The sequence below is a fragment of the Strongylocentrotus purpuratus genome, unplaced genomic scaffold (assembly GCF_000002235.5).
Source record: "Strongylocentrotus purpuratus isolate Spur 01 unplaced genomic scaffold, Spur_5.0 spur5_scaffold_5, whole genome shotgun sequence".
NCBI lineage: Eukaryota > Metazoa > Echinodermata > Echinoidea > Camarodonta > Strongylocentrotidae > Strongylocentrotus > Strongylocentrotus purpuratus.
The window spans coordinates 18,580,541-18,601,355 of NW_022145611.1; the positions used below are offsets into that span (position 1 = coordinate 18,580,541).

General features: G+C 38.9%; 1 protein-coding gene across 7 annotated transcripts in view; it reads left to right on the top strand.

The window, feature by feature from the left end:
- The first annotated feature begins 2,000 nt into the window (after positions 1-2,000).
- Positions 2,001-20,815, top strand: part of LOC574609 (ral GTPase-activating protein subunit alpha-1) — an 81,739-nt gene continuing 62,924 nt past the window's right edge. For all 7 annotated transcript variants that reach the window (XM_030998813.1, XM_030998817.1, XM_030998820.1 and 4 more), the window contains exons 1-3: positions 2,001-2,227; positions 11,306-11,466; positions 16,573-16,630. In XM_030998813.1, coding sequence (XP_030854673.1) covers positions 2,122-2,227; positions 11,306-11,466; positions 16,573-16,630 — 325 coding nt within the window. In that variant the 5' untranslated portion in view covers positions 2,001-2,121. The remainder of the gene's footprint in view (positions 2,228-11,305; positions 11,467-16,572; positions 16,631-20,815) is intronic.

Sequence of the window (20,815 nt, forward strand, 5' to 3'; positions counted from 1 at the left end):
GCCTCGAGCCCGTTCTTTTTGTCGCTCTCGGGTAACACAGTGGCGGATCCAGGGGTCCCGGGGGCCCGCCCCCCTTGGGGAAAAATCGTGTAAAAACACATTAATATTACCTTTTTTTTTTAGATGAGCCCCCTCCCCCGGCGCTCAAGGGGGGGGGGGGGTGCGATTTTTCAAATTTTCGAGGTCCAAAAAAAATTAGTGTTTGAAATTATAGGCGAACTGAGGCACAATGTTGTTACAAAGTTATGGTGCTGAAAGCTCTTACTTGGATACAAAATTATCCGTTTTATGTAATTTGTGAGCGAATTTGCGAGTGAAGTCAGCGAACAAAAAGATTTTTCGATTAATGTGAAAATGTGAAAAATATGTAATTTTGTCTTAAAACATAATGTACCATATATATTGCAAACCGTCTTGCTGTTGAATACGAGTTGACGGTTGTCCGTAAATTGGTAATTTCAAAATTCAGGGGATGGGTTGGAGCTGCAGCCCCGCCTTATTGAAGAACCAACAAAGGCCCCTTTTGATGAGTCCTCTAACCAGGGAGTTCCAACTCTTCTAATCTTATTAGGGGTTTTGCAGTTGACATGAAACTTACGTACAGACACGGCAATTATGTATAAATTGATGAGAAATGCGGATCGGATTTCCAGTGTTCCACATTTGCCCTGTATTTGTTACTTCTCAAGCAAACAACATGAGATGATATTCATGTTATTACATGATTTCACGTGCTATTGATAATGAATCAACCAGTATATAGTAAGATATTTTGTGGGACAGTGGGTGATGGCTAAATCATTTTGTTATTTAAAATTGTAAACTAAAATAAATTGACACGATTGCTTTTCTTCGTAGTGTTGAGTTGTGTAGGATAAATGGCGAAGAACCAATTACAGCCAGTGATCTTTCTTGTGTTTTGTTTGTGCTCGTATGAACCTTTATTACACTAAAAAGACAAACCGTAGAAAAATATTCCGCACAAATGAGTCCAATTTATCATCAGAGACAGCAAACGAGGAAGGAAAAGAAACGGGAAGGAGCATCGCTCGAGTCAACCTTGCCCGATATATAGGCCTATCAAGTATAAAGTAATTTCCATGGCAATACGGAATAACAGCGAAAAGATTATACTTTTATTATATCGTCCGGCTCTCAAAATCATAAAAATGAACCGCCCGAAAGGGGGGGGGGGGATTCGACACCTAACATTTATCAAGTAGAATTAAGGGTGAGGGGGGGTGGGTCGTCCCCCCGGGAAATTTGAAAAAGGGCGAGAAAAAAAGGGCCCAAGAGTGCAGAGTTTAAACTAATAAAAATGCAAAATTTTTCTCACTCGGTCATTACGCCCCCATGCCTTATGTTTTTCAAAATGTAAAAGTACATATTTTAGAAAAACTTACTAAAATTACCTACTAAATATCTACAGCCCTTTGGACTGCATCCTAATTACCGGCAAAGTAAAAGTGAAGTGTGAAAAAAGTAGGCCTATACAAAATATATTGCTTGTTTGTATACTATAGTAATGTAATTTTTTAATACAACAAAACTTCAAAAACCTGTTAGGGGCTAGTCACTTCCGTCACCTTCACCTCTCTTATTCACTATGCTCCCTCGTCACCCGCATTTTGCCCTTCCCGGTCATGAAAAGAAAACTTGGACCAGAAAATAATTTTGTCATTTCGTTACCGCTCTCTATCTGAATCTGAAACGTCTGCTAACTTCAGCTTTACTGAACAGGTGACTATGTCACATGATCGCATGTCTTTCTGTCCTTCATTCTTATGATCGATTTGATTAAGTATCATCATGTAATATATATTAATTTTTTAAAGTTTAATACAAGTTAGTAAATATTTTATAACACTTATGTAATAATAATATATTCTTATTGAATTTAAAATTGATTTAGATTAATTTTAAATTCAACAAAGTTAGAAATACAGAATGCCAATTTCAAGATGACGATGTTCATACAGATTTTATGAGCATGCGCAAATGGATTCTCCGTTGACCTTACAGTGAATTCGGCCGTGTATTGTGATACAATTTGAGATGAGAATGGGATCAATTTTCTGTAGATTTCGTTCTTTTTATCGTGTTTTTATCGAGTGATAAGACATGTTTAGTAAAAAATCACACGGGGACTTCAAGAAATCCGGTCAGAAGGTGCTCGATTTGAAGAAAGATGTGCTTTCTAGGCTCAGACACCTGCGAGTTGTGATCGGTAGGCGAATCTTTCCCTCTTTCTTCAAACTTTTAGTTTCAGTTCAGGGGCTTGGTCATGTTGATTTAATGTTTAGTATAGAAGCAACGTTGAAGTCAATAAGAAACCCCTCTTCAGCTAGACAGATTGCAATGTGTAGTCTAACTACTTACTAGTATTAGGCCTAGATCTAGAGCCCGATTCAAAACGTTTAACCGACTGTTTAATAAACGACTGCATTCATCAAAACCCTTTAGCATTTCTCGCTCCGTTTAACCATTATTTTTGTGCAGTTTGTTACATGTGTTTTGTTTTTGTTTTTAAGACTTCATTGACGATACGGACAACGAAGTCTTGCCAATAATTATTGTTTTTAGATCTCCATAGGGGCAACAAAGTCTTACCGATAATTCTGGTTTTTAGATCTCCATATAGGGGCAACAAAGTCTTGCCGATAATTATTGTTTTAAGATCTCTGTACGGGCAACAAAGTCTTGCCGATAATTACTGTTGTTAGATCTCCGTAGGGGCAACAAAGTCTTGCCGATAATTCTGGTTTTTAGATCTCTGTACGGGCAACAAAGTCTTGCCGATAATTATTGTTTTTAGATCTCCGTAGGGGCAACAAAGTCTTGCCGATAATTATTGTTTTTTAGATCTCTATACTAGGGGCAACAAAGTCTTGCCAATATTTATTGTTTTGTAGTGACGGAGCGGAATATAACTTACTGGGCCTAAATCTTAACTATAATTACATTAAACGACTATAATAAGGATTTATCCTACCATAGGCTGTATACTATACTGCTTGAAGTCTGTCTCAAGAAGCGCTTGAAGTGTTGCTCGTTGAGTGGAGCTCCACCGTCGCTAGTAGTAGTAGACCGAAGAGACAGAAGAGACGGGCAATCAACAGTGTTTGTCGCGTGCAGTCTCAGGTTCAATCTACCGTTCCCAGTGATAAGCACGCCCGCGGAAACTACCGCGGGTGTCGCCTAATGCGGGACTTACGCGCATATGCCGCCAGAGCCGTAGTGGCTCAGGCTGAATCACTACATTATTCCCCACTTAATGAGTTTAAAGCCTACTTCTAACTAAAACTAAACTAAAACTAACTTAAAACTACCCCCGTACCGCAGTGCGGGGTCACGCCGTTCCCGCTGGTGGATGGGTCAAGGACCCTCCTTGCCAGCACCAGTGAAGTCTTGGTCTTTCCAGGGGGCGGGCGCCTTCATCATACCTTACAACGTACTGTATTCCAAACTTTGGTACGGGAAATATTATTTAAAGTACAGGTAAAATGCACTGTAAAATGTAAAATGCACTGTATTCCACAATTTGGTATATTTAAGTACTAAATAGGATTCAAGTCCCGGAAATGTCCCAGGGATCAAGAACAGAAAGAAACAGAAATATACCAGTTAACCCTTACCGTGCCGGTGTCACGTGTAAATGACAAAGAATAGCAGTCCTGGCACGGGCGTAAGGGATTAACCGGGGCATTACAGGCATAAAGAAACAGAAATATACCAGTTAACCCTTACCGTGCCGGTTATACATATTACATAATGACAAATTGCAAAACGTCCTGGCACAGGCATAAGGGATTAACCGGGGCATTACATTAAATTCCCAAGGTGACCGAGCATGAAAGTGTGAGTGATCAACATAAACGATGAATGGCAATAAGTGTGCAGAAAAGGGGAAGAGCCCGATGGCTCTCCATTCCCCAAGTGCAGTTTGGATGGTACAATGTCCAGAAACTGGGCAGTCCCACATGAGAGCCAAACGGCTCCCTACAGGCAGTCCAAACGGTGCATATAGGAAGTATTAGAATGATAAAAGCAGATCACTGAAATCAGATGGAAAATGATATAGAAGGTGAAAACACTTCAACAAAATAAGATTACATTTTCTGGGCCACTCGGCACCCGGGGGCACAATAGCCACTGCCGGCAAGTTCCTGATATCATTCAGGGCACCCAGGCCCGTAACACCATCAAGCAAATCCAAAAGGCTCTTGTTGATCCAGAGGAATTACTCCAGAGGAATTACTCCCCCAAAACATGATCATATTCTGACTTAATATTGGAACCAGTACCACGTAGTGTCACTTGGGAGATATCAAAAGCCGGCCGTTTTATGGCCTCGAACACACATGAGTGCTCTGTCTCCCTGTGGAAAGAATGCTTCCTAGACAGCTCTTAAAGCGGAGCAGCTAATTCAGCATATATAACTCCGCTAACCGAAGCAGAAACTTTTCAGTTTTATTTAATTGTTATCTATTCAGTTTAAAAACATCAACACTTAAAGTTCAGGAACTCAGAATGGACGATTTACAATGAAATTAAACAATGTAAACAAAAGTGAACTAAAATATATATATATTTAAGACAAACATGTTATTTCCCAGGAACAGGAACCGGCACCATGTCCTCGCGGACGAGCCGTTGTGAATGGCTTTGATAATGAACCATAATATATATACTTAACATGTTATTTCCCCTGATCAAACACGATCCGAGGAATCCAAAATGGGAGCCTGTGGGTGGGCTGGAAAAGGGAAAGGTCCTTACTGTGGAGCCCTGGACTCCCAACAACCTTACATCCTACCCGCTTCCCACTAGAAGGAGGCACCACGGCCGTCCTAGCGACTACCTGGACAAAGGGACCGACCGAAGAGTCAGGCGGGTCACTAACATTATTTACCTTGACAAAGGGACCGACCGAAGAGTCAGGCGGGTCACTAACATTAACCACCTTGTCCAAGGGACCGACCGAAGAGTCAGGTGGGTCACTAACATTAACTACCTTGTCCAAGGGACCGACCGAAGAGTCAGGTGGGTCACTAACATTAACTACCTCAGTATTTACCGATTGTAGGCCTCTCGATTTCCAGATCGGAGATCGGCCTCGCTCTCCGACCCCTCCAGGTTTTCCGGAACACCAGTAGCCACGGGAGATAGAGGGCGGGCATTGGAAAGCATAGAAAACTCCAAAGACTTAACAGTCTTCAGTATTTCTTCTAGCATACAATCGGTATTGTACGCATGCGTCTTAAGACTGGCGACTTCCTCTTTTAAATAGCCAATGTCATTCCTGGCCTGAACTTCAAAAGGCGTTGTGACCTTCCCCCGGTCCTCCACAGGAGCCGGACGGGGAACATCTTGACCTTCGGAAACTGTTGGGGAACGATTTAGGGGATGGGGTTGCCTATGATGATAAATTACCGTATCATACCTGTCCACCTCCTGATCGTACATGCAAGTCTGCTGCACCTGCTGCCGAGAAGCCGAATACGTACGGCGAGCCTCGCCCCCATAAACAACACGTTGGGTATGTTGCGCCCACCTGATGGCTTCCAGGGCCTCCTCGACGGACTTCGGGCGCGTATTGAGAGCTGTTAAACCCGCCGCCTTATCCGTACAACCCTGGCATAACTGCAATACCATTTGAGTGCTGTCACCCCGTTGGTCCCACCCAAAAGCTTCAAAGGACAAAGCTTGGAGCCGATCGGACCACCCAAGAAGAGACTCCTCCGGGAGTTGGCGAGCCGTCCGAAATTCGGCTATGGCCTCCTCCGGGAATCGGGTAGCCCCAAACCGACGCCCCATCGCTGTTAACATATGGTAATAAGAATTAGTGCCCATATCCCTAAGGTTCGAAAAACAATCTGAGGCCGACCCCTCCAAACACCAGCCCAGTGCGTCCAAACACTCGCTTGGGCTCCACTGACACGATACAGCATAACTGGTGAACTTCCTGAGAAAGGAATGCCAACTTGTTCGCCCATCGTAATTAAGTGACCTCGGCAGACGGGGGGGCCAATCCCGGCGCCCCTGCGACCGATACTCTCCCTGACCCCCTGGTGAGGATTCCCTGGGAGGATACTGAATGTCAGGTTGGGATTCCCCAGAAGGGGGATAAACATAATCCCTACGTGGGGGTTCCCTGGAAAGCGGACCACAATTACTAGAAGGGGATTCTCTAGATGGGGGATAATAATAATCCCTACGTGGGGGTTCCCTGGAAGATGGACCATGATTAGTAGGAAGGAAATCCCTAGACGAGGGATAATCCCTACGTGGGGGTTCCCTGGAGGGTACACTGCTATCGTCCCTAAGCCGATAGTCGGCGGAGGGCCCGGCTGGGGAGGGCGCAGACCCGGATATAGGCCCAGCTGGGCCTTCACCCGAAAATGGGGGGTACACTGTATGCCCATAAGGAACGGGACCCGGACTCTGGACAGACTGGGTTTGTGCAGTCAAGGTTTGCCCAGTCCCCTCCCCCACCCCCTGTGCCTGCTCAGCCTGATCCACCCGATAAGGCTCAAAATCAAATAAATGTACCAGCTCCTTGGCTTCATGGAGACGGGGACACTGCAAAAATAACTCCTCAGTTAAACTCCCACATTGCTCCCTCCAACTAAAAATCTTGTGGGACTTAGTTCTATCCACAACGGCCAGTAAAGCCTCCTCAGTCCCATAATTCACTTTAACCCTCTCCGAGGTCATAACCGGCTTCAAATCAGCAACGATTATATAACCAAATGATAAAATTAAATACACATACAATCTTTCCTTCTTGCTTACTTACTAATACCCTACTTAGTTTCCTAATAGCTTACTAAGTGCCTGACAGGTAAATACTGAAACCCTAAACCTCACTGAAAAACACCGCGGAATTATCTCCACGGTGAACAGCTTCAGCGAGCGGGCCAAAACTAAACCCTACTAAGTAACACTAAAGGACTACACTTAAACCGGCAATATACCTCACCGAAAAACACCGCGGAACTATCTCCACGGTATAATGCTCGGCGAGATGGCCGTACAATATTAGTAATGATGAAATGAAGATGAAATTAAATACCACCCACGATTTAACCCAAAATCCACAGATATCCAAAACAAGACTGACAGTCAAAAATCCCACTTAGGTACCTACCCAATCCTTCCTTCTTGCTTACTTACATGTACTAACGTACGTAGTTCCTTCAAGGAAAATACTTCTTGCTTAGACTACTTACATGTAGTTTCTTAAAGGAAAATACTTGCTTACTTACTTAGTTTCTTACTTAGTTTCTTACAGGAAAGACCTAGGCCTATTGCCTACTTAAAAAGTAAGAACTTACTTAGTTTCTTTCCAAAATCTTACTTAGTTTCTTTCATAATCTTACTTAGTTTCTTACTAAAAAATTCCTACTTACAACCCTATACCCATAGTATACCTCACCGAAAAAACACCGCGGAATTATCTCCACGGTAATAATACCTCGGCGAGAGGGTTGAAACTAAATTAATTAGGCCTATACTCCTACACTGTACTCACTAATTCTACTCCTACTTAAACAACCCTATACCCATAGTATACCTCACCGAAAAAACACCATGGAATTATCTCCACGGTAATAATACTTCGGCAAGAGGGTTGAAACTAGTCTAAATAGAGCCTACCCCTACTTACTAAGTTCTACTTAACCGACCCTATACCTCACCGAAAAAGAACACCGTGGAATTATCTCCACAGTATAAAACTCTGGCGAGAGGATCAAAACTACGAGCACGACAAAAAACGGCTGTACAACTAGTCTAGTGAGTAGAAAAAAAACGAGCAAATTTAAGTACAAAAACTGACCGAAACCGATGTCAAAATCGAAATACGGCCGTAAAAATACCAACGAGTCCCTAAAAAACTATCCTACAACCCTAAGTAGACAAGAAATGAAAAAATATGAGCTTATAAGGCCCTACGAAAAAAGTTTCAAAAATAAAAAATCCCTTCAACACACGAGTCAACGTATCCAAGATGGCGGCTCGGACATGTGTGCGACCACAAAAAATTATCCCCAAAACACCGAAATGAGTACCCAAAAACCGGAATACAGCACTGAAAATACTCTACGAGTCCCTAAAATACTAATCTACAGCACTAATCAACTACCAATAGGGAATAAACAAGCTTACAAGGCCCTACGAATGAAATTACAAAAATAGAAAATCCCTTCAACACACGAGTGAACGCCGACAAGATGGCGGCTCAAAAACGTGCGCGATAAAAAAAAAACTAGCCCCTACAGCAGGTCCGAAAAAGAGCGATTACGCCATTGTAGTGACGGAGCGGAATATAACTTACTGGGCCTAAATCTTAACTATAATTACATTAAACGACTATAATAAGGATTTATCCTACCATAGGCTGTATACTATACTGCTTGAAGTCTGTCTCAAGAAGCGCTTGAAGTGTTGCTCGTTGAGTGGAGCTCCACCGTCGCTAGTAGTAGTAGACCGAAGAGACAGAAGAGACGGGCAATCAACAGTGTTTGTCGTGTGCAGTCTCAGGTTCAATCTACCGTTCCCAGTGATAAGCACGCCCGCGGAAACTACCGCGGGTGTCGCCTAATGCGGGACTTACGCGCATATGCCGCCAGAGCCGTAGTGGCTCAGGCTGAATCACTACAGTTTTTAGATCTCTATAGGGGAAACAAAGTCTTGCCAATATTTATTGTTTTTAGATCTCCGCACAGGCAAAGAAGTCTTGCCAATAATTATTGTTTTTAGATCTCCGTACGGGCAACAAAGATTGCCAATAATTATTGTTTTTAGATCTCTGTAGGAGCAACAAAGTCTTGACAATAATTGTTGTTTTAGATCTCTGTACGGGCAACGCAGTCTTGTCAATAATTATTGTTTTTAGATCTTCATAGGGGCATCAAAGTCTAAAAACAATATTTAACGGCAAGACTTCATTTCCTGTGCAAAGATCATTGCGTTGACCGAAGACTGGACAAGCACCACTGCATGGCAAGGGTATTGTATAAATACCTCTTGCACGTCGGAAGAGCTGCGATATAGTGGCCACATATGAGCTACTCTTCACACACATACTAAATTCATTGCACTAGCACACGTAGTTGTTTCACTATAGGCTTCGACATATGGCTATGCTTTTTAAACTGATGTGCTAACAGAACCCGTAAGTGCAGAACTTGGAGATAAGTTGGAGATCTTTCCGGGGCCGTATACCTGATTTAATTTTGAGAGTTAGGATAAGTTGTTCAGGTGCCTGATGTGTCCCAATTTCGTGGCTCATGAATTATTATTTAAATTACTAGAAATTGACCGAATACCGGGCGCGTTACCCTACACTTACAATGTAAAGGTGCAAGCGCCCTCCCCATTGACTTAGTACATGGCACATGCAGCCCCAAAACACTGCTGCTATGCCTAGAACCACTGCTGAAACTTCCGAAATGAATTCTGTGACAATTCTTCTTGCCTCTTGAGATTTGTTGTTGTTGAAACTGTAACAAAGTTAAACCCAAACTAATGGAGACCCAAACAGATGGAGGCCTGTGTAGAGGAGAGTCGCCACCTTTGCACGTTAAGAACCCTCTGCACTATTTGTATAATAGTAGGGGAAAACCCTGGTGTACATGTAGGGGTCTACCTGCACACACCAGTATACATCTGCAAGAATCTTCTGTATTGAAGGAGGCAGATTATCCATAGGAAGAAGAAGAATAAACTAAATCTTCATTCTCTGAGTCTGACATTGACGGTTGCGCTGAGACTACGTCTGGCTCCGTCGTGTGTCATAGAAGAAAAATTTGAGGAATTATTATTATAAACTACATATTGAGATCCATTAGAAAGATTACTTTCAAACCAAGATGACAGACAAAATTGAGTGTTGTTCTAGTTTCTGAGTGGTGAGTCAACACACTGATTACTGAGCTGGGAGAAATTGCCAGGCATAGCGCCAGATGGAGGGGCATAAATCAAAAAAAAAATTGTACCTGTGTATAAGACGCACCCCCTACTTTCAATTTTTTTCGGCGTCGAAAAAGTGCGTCTTATACACAGAGATTTATGGTACAACAACTTGCCTTTTTTCTGGAAAAATACCCCACTTTCAGTACTGATCTCTCTGATTCATGCTGATATGCCAAGGCAAAATCCAAAGACCTTATATGTTATGAGATTTACTACTCTACTAGGCTTCAGTAGTATACCCAGGATGCATGAATTATTGTACAAAGAAATATCTTGAAAGTTACGGGCCCCAAGGTTTAGCAAGAAATCGCAAAAGTTTCAATTGAATCTGACCAATAGTAAGGAAGTTATGAATGTTTTAAGTATTAAAGAGATCACTAAGTCTATGCAAATCTCAAATTGGTAGTTTGGTCAGTGGATTGCGACGTACATGTAGGACGTGGATAACTCTCCCATTTGCTGTGTACAAAAATATTGTTGGGTTTCTTCTCCCTAGGGGCACTGCTCAAAATATATCAAAGATAGCATATTATTATACATTTGTAGTTTTGTAGATCCTCTAAAAAGAATATACCCTCCTGAGCCATAGTTTTTTGAAAAATTTAAATTTTAGTCATTTTTCATGTTGGAACAAATGGGAAAGTAGTCCAGTACTACATCACATTGACATGGCCGCTTCAGCCAATTTGAAGTGTCCATACGTACATGTACGTGTATAGTGATTACAATTTTTAAAAAAATCATAACTTTCTTATATTTAGGTAGTCAGACTATCATCAGTTTGCTTCTCTGATTTTCTTTTAGAGTAGTTGTCTATTTGGGTTGGATTTTACCTTTAACAGTGAAATTCTTAGGAATGTCATGTGAGAATGGTCAGTTTAAAATAGATTTACAGATTCGTACTGTATGTTTATATATAAATGTACAGAGCCTGTGTTTTCAGCTTGATTCTTGTATTTTGTCTTTCAAGTATAAATGCATGGGACTTTTTTTAATAAAGTCTTTTTATAAAGCGGAAAATTTAAGTGATTTTTTTTTGGACACCTTACCTGTTCCACGAGGTATGAATAACAAACATGTCATGGATGTTTACCTACAATGTATGTAGACAAGAACTTGTTCATCAACTCCTGGTTTTGCTCTTGGAAACAAAATCAGAATGGTATGGTACAGCCCAGCCAGTATTTTTCTACAGGTGTTAAATGTCCAACAGAACTCAATACTAGTTAGTATTGGTACATGTAAGTGCTAAGGGTAGTATCAGTATAACATCAGAACCTAACAGTTTTTGTAACTACATGTATACCCTGTGCATTTGTTTCCCCAGAAAATGCTGAGACGTCAGAACTGAAGTCGTATTTTGAGCAGTACTTCTCCCACATCTACCATGTTTTCTATGAAAACTTTATCCTTCTTGAGGCGAGCACCAAACAGAGGGTCCATAAGGCACAGCGAGAGGACTTGGATGCAATACTAGCAGTGTTTGAGGTAAATATGAGAACACAACTCCCTTCAACAAAAATTTCTCCAAAGTATGACAAAATGGTGCTGCCATGTTTATGTCATTGTACAGACGGTGTACAAGCCCAAATTTTCGGTTTTGTATTAATTACTTTTTCTCAAGCATGGGATATCTGAAACTGTGCTCCATTATAAAATAATAAATATAAGGGCATTTCTCAAACTTTATAACATCTATAGTCTGAGGGAAAAATCCTGACATTAATAAGAAAAAGAAATTTCAGTACGTTTACATTAAAGTGGAAAGAGGGGAGGGGGGCAATATTAAATCTTGATGCAATTTAGTTTTGGATTCTGGTCCCTGTTATGTGCACTTTGTTTTTGACATTTGTTTACACATGGACCTACTACAAATGGACACTGATCGGTACCATAATACATTGATGCACCTGATTCTGTCAAAAGTATCATAATAACATTCCAAACATGCTTCCAAGCTTTGATCTCATCACGACCGCCACCGCCAGTCAGCCATGAAAAACTCAAACTGTGTCTTGAAGAATCAACAAAATGCCTGTGCAAAAGAAACTGAATCGCTTAAAATCACAGACATGCATGTGCAGTTGTGGCCTACATACGTATGAATATTGACGTATATGAAGTTTTCAATAGGAAATTAGAAGATGTTTACAAGAGTACCTGTACATGTACCTGTAAATTTGGCTGTAATTCAATGATTTTAACCTTCATTTAAAAACCTATCCTATCCGTTTCCAAAAAAATTGAAGGTAATAGTAAAGTATAGGTATTTTTCAAAGTTTGGCAAGTCCAAATGTATGTCAACTTCTTTAATAATCAATCTAATATCACACAAATCTTCCTAATTTGGAGTTCACTGCTCCTCTAACTGGTCTTAAATCATGATACTTTTCCTGAAACTACACTCTTGGCCCTGGCCCAACAAAAAGAATCTGAAGAAATGTAAAAGGTTCTTTTGTCTGTGATGATGCGGGATTACATAATCAGCATTGACCATCAAATGAATGTCCTCATTAACATACACATTATATGGCGGTGGTCATGGTGATCAAAGAAAGACTCTCAGTATTAGTCCATCTGTAGTGGGGTCCATGGTTTAAATGTATACATTTGTGTCTTCTCAATGTATATTACTTTTAAATGCTATCATGCTTTGTACCAGAAATCTTGCATTCATGATCAATTTCTTGGAGAAAGTTTAAAAAACCCACTTATGATATCCTTCATTTCATAGAGTTAATGTATAATGAAAATTAAATGTAAGGAGTTGTGAAATGGTAGGTGTGATGTGCAATTGACAGGCTTACATGTATGTAGCACATTTCTGTGAAGCAATGCAGAGCTGTTCAAGTCTGAACGGTTTGACAAGATAAACAAGGATGGTGAATTTATGACTGCATACATGACAGCGTTAGGAGTCAGTTCATTACATGTAAAGGTACATGAACTTAAAGGTACTGCATGTACATGTACAGTGTATGTCCCATTTGCAGCCAATATCAAAATCTGTAGAATTTTGCAGAAATTACGAATATGTCACGTATGTCCTATCTGGAAATTCAAGCAGTGTCCTAATATTCAAATTATGCAAGGAAACCTGTTTACTTTCTAGACTTCACTGTCAGACACCATTGAGTGACTGACTGACTTTTTTTTTTCTTTGGTAATAACAAACATAAAATGAGCTGTAAATGGTACATGAACATAACCCCCTTCTTGTAATCAAAATTAAACTGATTGAATCTTTGCGCAGCACAAACAGATGACCATTCATGACAAGGGTCTGAAAATCAGACTATTAATAAATGGATTGCAAATTTGCAATCTCTAAAGTCGTTCAACAACTAATGGTCGTTAACTCGTTATTTTCAAGATGCCCTTTTGTTTTGAGGGAAGTTCTAAATTAGGATTATCTTTCAAATGCTGTTGGAATTTAACATTTTCATTTTTTATATACATGTAAATGTCTGTACAACTGAACATATCATATCTCCCACCTGTCCTGTTTATATTTTACATTCATTCATGTACTGTACAGGAGGTAGGGAGCTACATGTAGCTGTTGACCTACTCCCAATCATACCCCACCTTCAACGCGTTCTACTCCCTGCTTAGCTAGGAGAGTGGAGGAAGAACTGTCCCCCTCCCCCCGCTGGGGGTTTAGAGGCAGTATATCGCTTCCTTCCTTCTTCCAAGATAAAACACTGCCACTACTTGTTATTAGCTGTCCAAATTTCACTTGGCTAACTGTGCTGGATGTACAGAAGGTTTTGGATGGATTGTAGCATAGGGCCATTTGTTTCTGTTCACCTATAGGGCTATATCTACCTTTCTGTTGTACAATTTTTGCACTTTGTAATAGATTAAAGATAAAGACCAGTTATGGTCATGCGATTGCATTGTGCAAGAAACGTTGTGGAATCGATCAGAAAAGGTTGATCATCTAGCATATACATGTAAGTATTGGTGTGTACTGCAAGGTTCTGGAATCATCAAAATGATTAGAAATTTGGCCTAGTCTTGGTATAGTTACAAGCACGGTACACAGAAAGTTGTATATGGGACTACGCGACATGTGCGCGACACGTGCGCGATATCTGTCGGGTCCAAATATATCAATTAGTAGGTGGTTTCTCGGCAAAATTTGTATCATCACATATTAGTCAAAACATACTCTTTCACATGATTAGTAATAAGGGTTTCCATTTAATTTATTGAGAGGGGGGCGTTTCCAAAACTGATCTTTACCTTTAAGAGAGAGAAGAGGGAGAAATCAAGTGTATCAGACATGATCTGGCATCTACATCTACCTGTGTACATACATGTACAAACAGGGAAAGTCTCTGATTTCCCTGATCAACACAGTTTGGATATGTGAGGGATGGAGCTGATTTATAGTTGGCGGAATGTGGACAGATTTATTTGTGCTCAATAAATTACAGATACATGAACATGTAGGTGATAAACTTGTAATCCTTTGAGATACCTAGAAAGCCAGATGACCTGATTATTCATGTTCACATGGGCTATCGTGTGTGTGCATACAATTGTTCTACACCTACAGTACAAATGTACATGTACTCTGTGTGTGCTCTCATTGTTTTCATTATCCTTTGAAGGCAGTGATTGGCAAGTACAATTAATGATGAAATGAAACACCCAAAGAAGTATGAAATATTTTTTCAATAAAAAAAGAAAGAAAGAAAGAGGAAAGTACCGGTAAGTGAAAAATTCAGAAAAGAAAATTACACATCTAAATGTTAAATACATTAAACATGTCTGTCCATGTATGTAAAGTCTGGCTTCAACTATTAGCAGTATATCCACTTACATTGTACTTGGTTTTAATGAAAAGGAGGTACATGTATCTGACTCTTTAAAGGGAAAGTCCACCCCCAAAATAAGTTTGTTTCGATAGAGGCAGAATAATAAGAAAATCAGGTGAGTGAAAGTTTGAGCAAATTCTGAATGAAAATAAGAAAGTTATGAATTATTGAAGTTGTGATCAATCAAATACAAATTGGCAACTCTGTGACTTATTATACGAGCTCTCCTTCATTTGCTTTGTGCATAATATTCCATAAAATCATGTTTTCTTTGTTATTGATGACGGAATATATATTTGTTCCTTGCAGGGGGAGTATAGAAACATATTTGCAATTATTATATTTAGGGTGCATGTATGGTTGAAATTTTTCTTGAGGGAAAATGAAAATTTTAGATTTTTTTAGTACTGAGCAAATGGAAGTTGAGCTCGCATGATACGTCATAGAGTTGCCAATTTGTGTTTGATTGATCACAACTTCAAAAATCCTAACTTCCTTATTTTTAATCGGAATTTGCTCAAACTTTCACTGACTTGTTTCTCTCATTTTTCTACTCCTATTAAAACTAACTTAATTTCAGGGTGGACTTCCCCTTTAAGTGTATGAGCCAGTATTGTAGCCTCCATGTACCTACTGTACTTTTAGATTCCCTCATAATATTTCACTACAAATATATTTCTCTAATTTCAGTTTAGATACCATGCAATTATATTTTATATCTCTGTATGTTAATTTGACTATATTATTACTTTCATGGCTTGATATTATAGTATGTACTTTTTCATTATTGTTTATGAATTATGTAATGATTGCGAATGTGAAATGTAAAATAAGCATGAACATACATGTATACTGTACATGTACATGTATAACAAGCTTAACAAACAAAAAAAAAACCTATAAATATGTACTGTAGATGCATCATATTTAAATCATATTTCCTGTGGTGGTATACAGGATTATGTAAGGCACGCTGCCAGATGGACAGCTGCCGTCCTCCATCATGTGATTCTTGTTCATTCTTCTTCATGTCATCCTTCCCAATATTAATACTGTAATATTTTACATGTAAGACTCTGTACTCCTCCGTTTGTATGGAATGAGGGGTTAAGTTCTGTACAGCATGTCATGTCAAAGAAAACATGTTTATCTTCTTTTATGACATTAATTGAGCTTCTTCAACACAATTTATTTATTTATTTTTGTTGACAATTTGAATAGGTCCTGAGGAGGAATATTTTGTTGTTTCAAACTGTCCTCTCATATTAATTTCATTGTGATACCTAATTTTCCATATCACAAAGCGTACTTTAGAGAAAAGAAAACACACAGGAGCATTAACGAATTAGCTCTGGAAAGTTCTCAAAGAATTGTGTATTTATAAACTAAAATAAGAGTCAAGAGTTCTGTGAAGAAAAAGAAAACAAGGCAAAACAAAGAAATATGTAGAAATTTGTCTGTGCCTAAATTTCACTTTTTCATTAGCAAATCTAAAACTAAATCTCCCATAAATGTATATCTCTACATTTTTTAAATTTTAGATTGACATTCTCTATTTTTTTTATTTACGGAGCAAAGGAAGAAATGAAATATTAATGGATAACATGCTGGATTTGAAGTTCACTGTCTCATTCTAACAAACCACATCTTCCTTGTGCAAGCGCTTCAAGGAATGGACCTGTTTTGCCCTGCATGTTTTGACCTTTTGATTCTGACATCAGTCTGACTGACTTTCTTATGCATTTTCATAACATTTTTTATCTTGCAGAAAATCTTCCTGTTTTTGCCCGAGTTGATTCACTCCAGATGGCAGTTCCACAGTATAGGTGAGTGGATTTTGAAGAAGAAGTAGATGAAGAAGATGGAAAAAAGAAACAGAGGGAGGGATGAGGAATGAGGGAATGGAGAAGATATGGGGTTGTTTTTAAGGAGACAAATTGATGACAAATAATTTTTAAAAAGAAAAAGAGAGAGAGAGAGAGAAAGAAAGAAAGAATGAAAGAAAGAAAGAAAGAAAAGAAAGAAAGAAAGAAAGAAAGAAAGAAAACGAACAAAAGAGAGAACACAAAACAAACAAAAAAACAAGGCCTATCAAGATGATTTTGTTGGGAAGTCAGGAATTTTAAAAGCAAAAGTGTAATATATATATGCCAAATTTTGTTTTAGAACGATCGTAAAAATAAAAAAGCATGAAAAAAACCCACATGATAGCTTCTTTATGGCTGGTAGTAAGTTCATGCTTGAATCCAATTATCAATGCATTTTATTGTTGCTATATCCAGCAAGCCTCAGGAAGCTTCTAGGGGTAGATGGGAGAGCTTTACTTCAAACTTGCATGATCTAGCTATATCATGGAAGGCAGAGATCTCCCGTAGAGTAATATGATTTTTGCCTACCATCCCAGATAAGATATTCTGGGAGATGGCCGAGGGGTCATACACTGCATATTTTTTAATGTCTGTGATTTTGCCCTGGAATTGAATGCACAAACATGTTTAAGTTGTGTTTAATCTTCACCCTGGCAAGATGATGACTGTGTGAAAAAAGTCACTTAAAAATGCAATTATTCTGTGCACTGTACCTTTCTCAGTTTGATACGTGTACATGTAAGTTCAGAACTGTTCATACAATGTCTATGGATGTATTTTATGTCTTTTTTTAGATTAAGTATTCTCTAATAACTTTTTTTCTCCAGAAGTTTGTGTGGCAACAAGAATTCAGCATTTTTTAAAGTTAGATTTAATATGCAATATTTACACATACCTGTAATACAACATGTTTAGCTATCATTTACCTGTTGTATTACATTGTCTATTGACATACAGGGCAGTGCAGTGTAAGCACAAGGATTTCTTCCATAAACAGAATCAAGGGCTTTGTAGGATTTGTGCTAGGAAGGCCAAACATCTACATGTACAGTAGATGCATTTACTTTCTTCAAATATTTGTGTGCACCAGTGTGAAAGACCCCTTCCTTTCAAGTTGCTTACAGCATCATTTTAGAATTGTAACACTTGAAATATTTGATTGATATGTATGATGTATGAAGCTGGTATACATACATGTAGTCACAGACATGTATGTTTTCTAGTTACATGAATTTATTTGTAAATGTTGTTTTGACTGGTCCGAATGATTTCCTTTTGTACGTGTATGAATTCTCACAAATATTCTGAAGAGCAACCTCAATAACTGAATAGAGAGCATTATAAACTGTAGCATGTTTTGTTAGTTAGTGCATCGTGTACACATGTAAATAGTCACCTGGATGTCCGTGCAATGCAAGCAATAGAAATGAAATAAACATGCATCTTGAGTGGAATATGCCTGGAAGTCGGTGATGACAGACCGACTAATTCAAGAATGTCTCATATTTGGCTTGCCATTTTGCAGAGGAATGTCGGCACGTCTAAATATATCCCAAATGAATCAGAGTTTGTGTTCACAACATAACCGATGTGTATTCAGTAGACAGACACGTATCATGACTCCTAGGCCACTTGTCCATAGTGCATGTACCTTACCTTTCTTTACGGTTATCAACCCACAAGATTTACCTCAAATTGATTCAATGCCTTTAAAGGGGCATGAAGAGCCCCATTCAAGTTGTAAGTTGGCATAATCCTAAGCAGGACAAAATAATCAGAGCAACACATGATAAATTGGAGCAAAATTAGACAATTAATGAGTTTGTTTTTAATTTTAGAGTGCTTTGAGATATCATTAATGATGTTGACAATGTTGACAATGTACATGTATGTTCATGTCTGTGTAATCATGTTATGCCACACACTCACACAGAGTAAACTCTCTTTAATTGTCTTTTGACTATCAATTAGTCTGTACCCAAATTACGGTACTCGAATCACCCCTTTCCTCAAGTCTAATTATGGAAGAAACTTTCCCTTTCCTTAAATGTTATGATGAAACAAACTTTGTTTTTGTGGAAAGACATGTACATGTACAGTAACTTACATTGGAAAGAAATGGAAGATGTTTTGATCATTTCGTACTACACATTAATTGGAGACTTCTTCACAGATCATGACTAAATTTCCAATGTGTCAAATGTACTACGTGAATATTATCTATAAATTCTATATTTAACTACATGTATAACATGAAAGAGTCCAACTTGTTTCAATCATCTGCATGTTTCTATTATGATTCTGTTTCCACTGAGCACAACTTTCTGTGAGAGATTAACTCCCCTTTAAGATGTTATGTTTTGGTGGTGTTTTTGGTTTTTGTTGCAAACATGAATGATTGCCTAATGAAGGATTTCTTTGCTATTCATGTTAAAGAGATTTGAATGTCGCTTCCATTCTTTGTTATTGTCTATTGTCCTCTTTGATGTGTAGAAATTGACAGTTACATTATAAGCAAGCTTTGAATTCTTTATACTGTACGTGTCCCTTTGTGCTTTGTGTCCCTTTCCTTTTTATCTCTTTTTCCCCAATTTTCTTTACCATGTTTTGAAACAGAGGGTTGTTTCTGCCTTTTTCTCCTGTTCTTTCGTGATAGATTTATCTTCTTGGAATCTTGTCTTGAAATCTAGTTGATCTTTGGTCTCTTTGTGCATACTTTTTTTTAGTTTTTTGCCCTTTTGTAAACAAAATTCATTTCTGTCTATGTCATCTTTTCCCCCATATTTAGCTCACTAACAGTAACATGTCCATCTACATGTACATGTACATGTATGTAGACACCCACTTGACAATCATGTCCCACAGGTGCCTCGTTTAATCTGAAGGGTCGCAACATCTGTGTTCAAAAATATGTCACAAACAAAGGAGAACATACAATACAATGTATGACTTCTGCAGGTGTATTGTCTGATAGAATCAGCAGTGTGTTTAAAGAGAAGGTTGAGTTCTGGTAAAATGAAAAATAATTTAAGAGCTTTGTACTTTTAGATTTTTGTCCGTTTAGAAGATATCAATTATCATACATATTACATGAAGTAAAAATATCCCCTTAAATATTGGTTTGCTTGTCATATGATGGGAAAACAGCTGAAAAGTTTGGACCAAACTTTCATGCAACATGTTAGTGTGGTCCTACATGTATATACCCGTTTCTGTGTGCAGTACATGCGACTTAGAGCAAGATTGAGTCAACTTCTTCTCATTTTGGTGACTCCCAAGCATCACAGTTTGTACCACTCTTACAAACAACATAATCGACTTTATCCAATAGCTGCAGACACTTTCCATCATATGACCAGGTGGGTGTTTCACAAAGATCCTGAAGTTGAACTTATCTCTAAGTTGGGCTTAACAATTATGGAAAGCCGTTCGCATCTTTGAAAATATTTTGTAAAAGTTATTTTAAAAGGCGTAAAATGTTGATTCAAATCATTCAGATTTTCTATTATGGGAGATTTTATGTTCCTGATGTGGAATTTAAGAAAAGTCTAAAATACTTGATTTTTCACTTTTGAATATGTATTTTGATGCTACAGTACATGTACAAATGGCTCTCCATAATATTTAAGTCCAACTTAGAGTTAAGTTTGACTTTGGATCTTTGTGAAACACCCCCAGAACTCGGCATTACGTGTATCTTTAACAAGCTACATTGTATATACATGGAACCTGATGTAAAGCCGGCGTAGGGTGGGCATTGCTTTGCACCTGCCTGCATCCTGTGTATTGCTAGATGTTAATGAATGATGATAACCCACTGTTCCTTGAGGATAGCCGGCTTATCAAGCTCGAGGGCAGGCATGCTGGGAGGGACGCAGGCAGGTCACTGGTACGGCCAGCCAGCCTGCTTGTGTTTACCCTTGATGGCACTTGAGATTAATGCTACAGCAATATTGCACAGAGTCAACGCAGGGCTTGGCCTGTACACACATACATTTTTGTTGTATGACTGGTCATTAGACATGAAATATGATTATGAATATACAAAATGCAGTGTAGGAAAGTTACTCTGTGAATAAAGGTTTAGAGCAGGATCCGTTGAGAGGGGGGGGGGGGGGGGGGGAGTCAGTCAGATAGGGGAAT